General features: G+C 41.5%; 1 protein-coding gene across 1 annotated transcript; it reads left to right on the top strand.

The window, feature by feature from the left end:
* The first annotated feature begins 462 nt into the window (after positions 1-462).
* LOC123132035 (GRB10-interacting GYF protein 2) lies at positions 463-6242 on the top strand. Its single transcript, XM_044551779.1, has 12 exons — positions 463-798; positions 933-1080; positions 1167-1262; positions 1867-1943; positions 2586-2659; positions 3160-3220; positions 3951-4018; positions 4108-4189; positions 4396-4482; positions 4825-4905; positions 5680-5799; positions 5889-6242. The coding sequence occupies exons 1-12, from the start codon at positions 631-633 to the stop codon at positions 6060-6062; spliced, it is 1236 nt and encodes a 411-aa protein (XP_044407714.1). The 5' UTR covers positions 463-630; the 3' UTR covers positions 6063-6242.
* The last annotated feature ends 261 nt before the right edge of the window (positions 6243-6503 follow it).

Here is a 6503-nt window from a genome sequence, read left to right as displayed (position 1 = left end):
ATGGTTTGAAATGCGAGTGGGTTGTGCCAGTAACTGCGGTGCGGATGAGTAAATGGAACCGTGAGGGAGAGGGGGCAGAGGTGTGCGACGTGTTTGACGTCAACCGCGATCGGAGCGTGGCGTGCGGGCGCATAGCAGTTCCACCACACGCCTCCGAGTGGCAACCGCTGACCGCGGGATGTCAACCAACGTGCGGGCGAACTGACTCGCACATCGCATACGCGTCTCGTCCTACGTGGCGCAGAAAACCGACCGGTTTGTTTCAAGATTCGTGCACAAAGTTGCCAACGGAGATGCTTGCGTGTGATCGGAATGATGAACGCCCACACGTGTGGGCGTTAACATTTCCGTTTTTCTTTAGGAATCAGAAGTTTTTGGAGAAAATATACGTATCATTGAAAATATATTTTGAATACGACGCTAATCTTATAATACTCCCAGCTGATGAATCCGAACCGGATGTCCTCTCCTGGACGATCCCGTTCGCAGGCGCATCCTGATAAACTTGCTTGACCGTCCCCTCTTCTTCTCTTCACCGAACACACCCTAAACCTCCTCGCAAAAAGGAAGCAGCTTTCGAGTTTCGCCCCCAAATTCGCTCGATCGGAAGCGACCCCGTCGGAAGCAGCAATGGCGGGGCTGTCCCTGCGGTGCGGCGACTGCGGCGTGCAGCTGAGGAGCGTGGAGGAGGCGCAGGCGCACGCCGAGGCCACCTCCCACACCAACTTCGCCGAGTCCACCGAGGCCGTCCTCAACCTCGTCTGCGCCGACTGCGGCAAGCCATGCCGCTCTCAGACCGTAAGATCCCGCCTCCCCCGCTCCGTCCCCCGACGGAACCCGGCCGGATTTGGTGGCTTCGTCGATCCTGCGTGCTAGATTTACATCTCCGTCGGTGCCTGATCCAGTTCCGCCTGTCGATTCGGTGTGTGTAGGAGGTGGACCTGCACAAGAAGCGCACGGGACACGCCGAGTTCACGGACAAGACCATGGAGGCGGCCAAGCCCATCGATCTTGAGGCGCCGCCCAAGCCGGCCTCCGAGGCCATGGATGTGGACGCGTCCGGGAGCGCGGAGCCGCAAGGTGCGGTTTCCAATCTGAGATAAGCAAAGGGTTTCTTTCATCTGTGACGGATTTTGAGTGTTGACGGTGTGTTTTGATTTTGGCAGAGTTGGTGTCGCCAGAGGTGAACAAGGAGATGCTCGGGGAACTCGAATCGATGGGCTTTTCGACTGCGCGTGCCACTAGGGCACTTCACTTCTCCGGTATGTATATAGCTATAGCCTCTGACTCCTATAACTGTCATGTTATCAGTTGATGATGCCACTGCACATAACATTGCCTATGATAATAAGATCATTTTACTGTGGCCCTTGTCAGAATATCTCAACATAACATTGCCTGCGATTTATTGAGAGCCATATCTTAATTTACTTCATACTCATCGAATAAAGAATAAACTTACTCAAAGTGCTGTGTCATGCTAGGATATACTATACTATTGGGTTCTGAATGGCATAAGATATCAGATTACTTAGCCAAGGAAAACCATGTAAATGAAAGAAAATATTGATAGTTTAATTATTGGATAACATACAAATGTGAACAGGGGTGATAATACTGAATAACCGACTATATCAAACTATAATCTCTTTTTATTGAACTATATCAATTTCTTGAAGATGACAGTGGCGTCAAATGACTAAGTTACCTGAATGGACCAGCATAAACAGTGTATAGAAATATTCTTTTACCATCTCCACTCTCCAGTCATATTTTATAGGTCCATTTTTGATATTATCTCATGCAGCTGCAAATTAATATACAATGATGTTCATAATTTTCCTGAACCCGTGTACTTTTACATAGGTAATAGCACCATTGAAGGCGCCATTAACTGGCTCTCTGAGCATCAGGAGGATCCGGATATTGATGAAATGCCTATGGTATGAAGCTTTTTATTTTGTTCTTCGTTGTTTGTTAGAGTAGAGATTTGCCCATTTTAATTTCTGATGGTGCTTGGTCCCATGTTTGCAAATAAGTATTGTTTTGGTAGTCTTTTCATCACAGTTATATTTTAATTAATTGCAGTTAGTAGCAACTTTATTCTTTGATATGTTATCCATGCTTCTTCCAGAAGCAATGGTTTATTCATATGAATGTATGAGGGTGCTGTACTTTTCCCAAATGACATGGTTTCACCACTTTGGAATTCCATGGTTCAGAAGTGTCTACACAATATAAGCATGCAACATTTAAGGGATTTTGTATAAAAATAGCTTTAATTGGATGTGTTCACTTTATGGTGAAATGCTACTTTGAAGTAAACATTATCGGCTTAAACTATAGCTGATGCTGAATTCAACTGCCAAAGCTCCTCCACTTATTGCTGCTTCCATCTGTGCCCAACTGCCCATGCACAAGGACCAACTTGCTTGCTTGACTTAGTTTTGTCCACTGAGCATCTATTAACAGTGTTCAATGGTGGCTGAATAGATGTTACTGACACTTTTGGCTAGAACAATATTTCTCTCCAGCGCATATCATCTGCAGGTTTCTTATTTAAGTTATCTTATTTCACCTCTCAGGTGCCGGCCAACACCGTGGCTAACAAGCCCTCTCTAACTGAGGAAGAGAAGAAGATTAAGGCACAAGAGCTGAGGTGCTTTTATAAACCATTCTTGAATCATGGGCTGGTGGTTAAATAATTCTCTTTAGAAGTAGCAGATATTTGTCTGTTTGTAGGGCTATTTTTTGTTGTACTGAATCAATTCGTTGACATTTGGATACTTATTATGTTCTTTATTTTCTACCTTTAACTTTAATAAATAACCATAATACACAACATAAGTATGGTGCCTTTATACTTTTGTGAACATGCAGTGCCCTAAGCATGCGCTTTGGGGAATGATAGCTTTAGTAGAAAAAATGTGCAGTTTTTGCAACACTACTTTTGAAAGGTGCCATTTCTCCGTAATTGTGCACAAATCTTAGAGCTTGGAATTCAGAATAAAGGGCATAGTAACATATAGTAGCCATAGGTTATGGACGAGAAATTTTCTGAGATAAAGAGCACTTGTCTTGAACTCAGTATGTATCTTTTTGTGGAATAATATTTTCTTCCAAGACACCTCGTACTGAGAGTATCCATCCCTCTTGTAGGGACCGTGCTCGTAAAAAGAAAGAAGAAGAAGAAAAAAGGATGGAGAGAGAAAGGGAAAAGGTATGTCAACTTTCATTTGCCCCTGTAAAAATGTCTTTTTTTACTTTCTTGATTTGTAATATATGCCTACTTATGTAGTTTAAATGTATATAAATTTGTTATAATCAGAATAAACAGAGGACGACATCAGCATAACCTGTAACATATATCTCCATCTGGCTTCTTCTGGACAGATTATCATTTTTTTACTCCATTTTATAATTGTTCAATCATGCGTCTTGGACCATACAATCCAAATTGGAAGAATATTTGCTGAACAAATATATTTTTGATAGCCCTTTATGTTAATATTTCAGTACAAAAGCTTCCTATGGTTTTCATTTTATTTTATTTAACCTCTAGTCTCAAATTTGTTTGCTGATGTGTATTTTCTTGTTCATCTTCTGAATATGTTATTATGTATATCTCCAACAGATTGTTTGTTGGAGGTTTTTAGGGTACACACATTTTCCTTTTTTCATGTTAGTCTTTACTCTGCAGTACTATCAGCAAGACAACGTTTACAAACTATACTACATTGTTTATGTGAGGATACCAAACACAAAATTTTATCCATATTATCTCAATGCTAGTTTATGTTTCATGTGATAACATCTCATCATTACAAGTTACACTTTGGCTCAACATTAGAAAGTAATGGCCTTAGCATACTATTTCTTAGCTTTATATCTAGTGTACATTTTTTAAGTTTTTATTATTATTTTGCCTCACGGATTAGGCTTTTTTGTAGGAGCGCATAAGGATTGGTAAGGAGCTTCTTGAAGCCAAAAAAATGGAGGAGTTAAATGAAAGGAAACGGTTGGTTCTTTATTTTAGTTTATTATTTATTTTACTAGACTTATGCTGGTAATATCAAGTTTTGCTTAATTTTTCCTTGCCATTGGCAGCATCATAGAATTGAGAAGGCTTGAGAAAGAGGAGGAGAAAAGAGCCAGAGAAAAGATTCGCCAGAAACTTGAAGAGGACAAGGTTTCTTATTCATCCATCTCAATTTCAGGAATATTCATATGCTGCTAGTTTGGTTTCAGTTACTAGTATCTATTTACCTTTTGTATAGGAAAGGAATGATTTACTTTGATTTAACCTGGAGATATTCAACTGAATGCAATTTTATTTGGTTGCTAACTAGCTGTAGTCCTTAAGCCTCAAACAGTTTCTCATATTTTTATTCTCAGGCTGAACGTAGAAGAAAACTTGGATTGCCGGCAGAAGCCCCAGCTGCATCCAAGCCAAGTGCGCCACCGCCTGTTGAAGAGAAGAAGGTACCGTTTTTTAATCCGATTGACCTTGCCATTGTAACCTGTTGATCCAGATTTTGTGCACCTTTGTCAATTTAAACACGACATTACACTGTTTTGATCACCTAAGTTGCCTTCCCAAAAATCTAAAATGTGAGATGGACAAGATTTTCTTGTACTTTTGAACCTCTCATTTCTCAGAACAAATAGAGGACTCCTCTTCCATGTGAATCCTACATTGTTTTCTGGTTGGGCAGCCTGTGATGCGCCCTCTAGAACCGTCTGGAGAGGCCAGAGTTCATTTTACCTTCGATAAGATATGTTTAATATTGGTTAATTCTTTAACTGTGGCCTTAAATTTTGCAGAGTGCATTTTTACCTGTCAGACCAGCCACAAAGGCAGAGCGGATGAGGGATTGCTTACGAAATATCAAGCAGCAGAACAAGGTATGAACCATAATTTTCCCATGGAAGTCACGGCATTGTCCATTAATTTGATGTGAACTATGGATCACCATATGGGAGCATATAATGGCAGTTGTAACGAACATAGACTTTAGTTTATGAGGTTGAGGGACCTAAGTTAGAGTGGCAAGCTGCAGGTTTTGAAGGTCTCCAATTTCTTGTTTCTTTATGTATGTTCCCTCTGACCAAATCAAGAAGTTAGATTTGTGCCATCATTTACCTAGAATAGAAGAGTTTGTGCTCCTGCTATCTTCCTAGTAGTAGCAATCATAGAAGAAAAGTAACGTGCATAATAACCCAAATATCCATTTCTGAGCCCAGGCTCATCTGCACCCGGTGAAGAGAAAATTGTGGTGAAAATAGGCTCATCACAGTTGGGATCTCCTGATATACATTGCTTTGTGTCCAGTTTCTCTTTGATGCCTTATATGACTTGTGCAGGGTCATATTTGTCTCGAGTGTATTTGCATACTATCGGGACTATGATATTTCGACATGGCCTCATTGTCTTGTAGTGGAATGACTTGTCCAGTTCGGTTTCCTGTTTTGTTTTGAACCTTGCTATCATTTGGTAACAACTTAATCAGTGATGTGCGCTTTCTCTATGCTAGTCCAGTATACTCACAAACCTTAATGATTAATATAAACTGTACTAGTTATATGATGCTGATTTTTACATAACTTGCATATAAAATAGGTCTGGATATTATAATTGATTTCATCATACTTACCTACACGGGACTACTGTTGTGACAGGAGGAGGATGCTAAAGTAAAGAGGGCTTTTCAGACACTCCTCACCTACATCGGAAACGTGGTTAAAAACCCTGACGAGGAGAAATTCAGAAAGATCAGACTTACCAATGCTACATTCCAGGTGAATTCCCTTTTCCCTGGACTGGTAAAAACGATGCCCTAACCTGCCGAATAACCTGAGACTGATGGTATGTCTTCTGTTCCTTGCAGGAGAGAGTTGGGAGCCTTGGAGGCATAGAGTTTCTCGAGCTGTGCGGGTTTGAGAAACCGGAAGGCGAGGAGATCTTGTTTCTGGCAAGGGACAAGGTTGACAAGGCTGTCCTGAATGTAGCTGGAGCCGAGCTCAACTCCGCCATCACCAATCCTTTCTTTGGAGTCCTCTGAATCGGGAAATCCCCGTTGTATCCCTTCCTGGAAATCCGTAGTCTGAATCGGGAATGTAGCGAAGAATTGTCCAATTAAACTGTAAAAAAGTTCAATCTTGCTTATGAGAAATATGTACAAGACAACACAGGAAAATTTTCACACAGGGGAACTGGTCCTATCCAAAGAAATCTTTCCGAAGTCTAGGCTTGCACTACTCCGTTTAACTTTAGCATGTGTTTGGTCCGGCCCAGCATCTAGGGAACATGTCCACTGCTGCAGATTCGAACTCATGTGCGAAGCGCTCTCAACCTGAGTACCTGAATTCTTGCAGCGGTAGGTTGTCACCCCCTCCTCCGTTGGCCCAGCTGGGGACGGTGTGGGAACATTAATTATTAAAAAAAAAGAGAAGTAAAATAAAAGTCGCAAAGCTTCCGTTTTCTTCCAAGGAAAAAAATCCGG

This window comes from Triticum aestivum, chromosome 6A (assembly GCF_018294505.1).
Source record: "Triticum aestivum cultivar Chinese Spring chromosome 6A, IWGSC CS RefSeq v2.1, whole genome shotgun sequence".
Classification (NCBI taxonomy): Eukaryota; Viridiplantae; Streptophyta; class Magnoliopsida; order Poales; family Poaceae; genus Triticum; species Triticum aestivum.
The sequence above is the reverse complement of the archived record's forward strand: the minus strand, read 5'-3'. Positions and strand labels throughout refer to the sequence as shown.

What these genes read in the sequence shown, in the direction of transcription:
- LOC123132035 (XM_044551779.1), top strand. Translation starts at nt 631, where the DNA reads ATGGCGGGGCTGTCCCTGCGGTGCGGCGACTGCGGCGTGCAGCTGAGG. An exon ending in AGCCATGCCGCTCTCAGACC is followed by an intron (nt 799 to 932) that starts GTAAGATCCCGC and finishes CGGTGTGTGTAG; the next exon opens with GAGGTGGACCTGCACAAGAA. An exon ending in GAGTTAAATGAAAGGAAACG is followed by an intron (nt 4,019 to 4,107) that starts GTTGGTTCTTTA and finishes TGCCATTGGCAG; the next exon opens with CATCATAGAATTGAGAAGGC.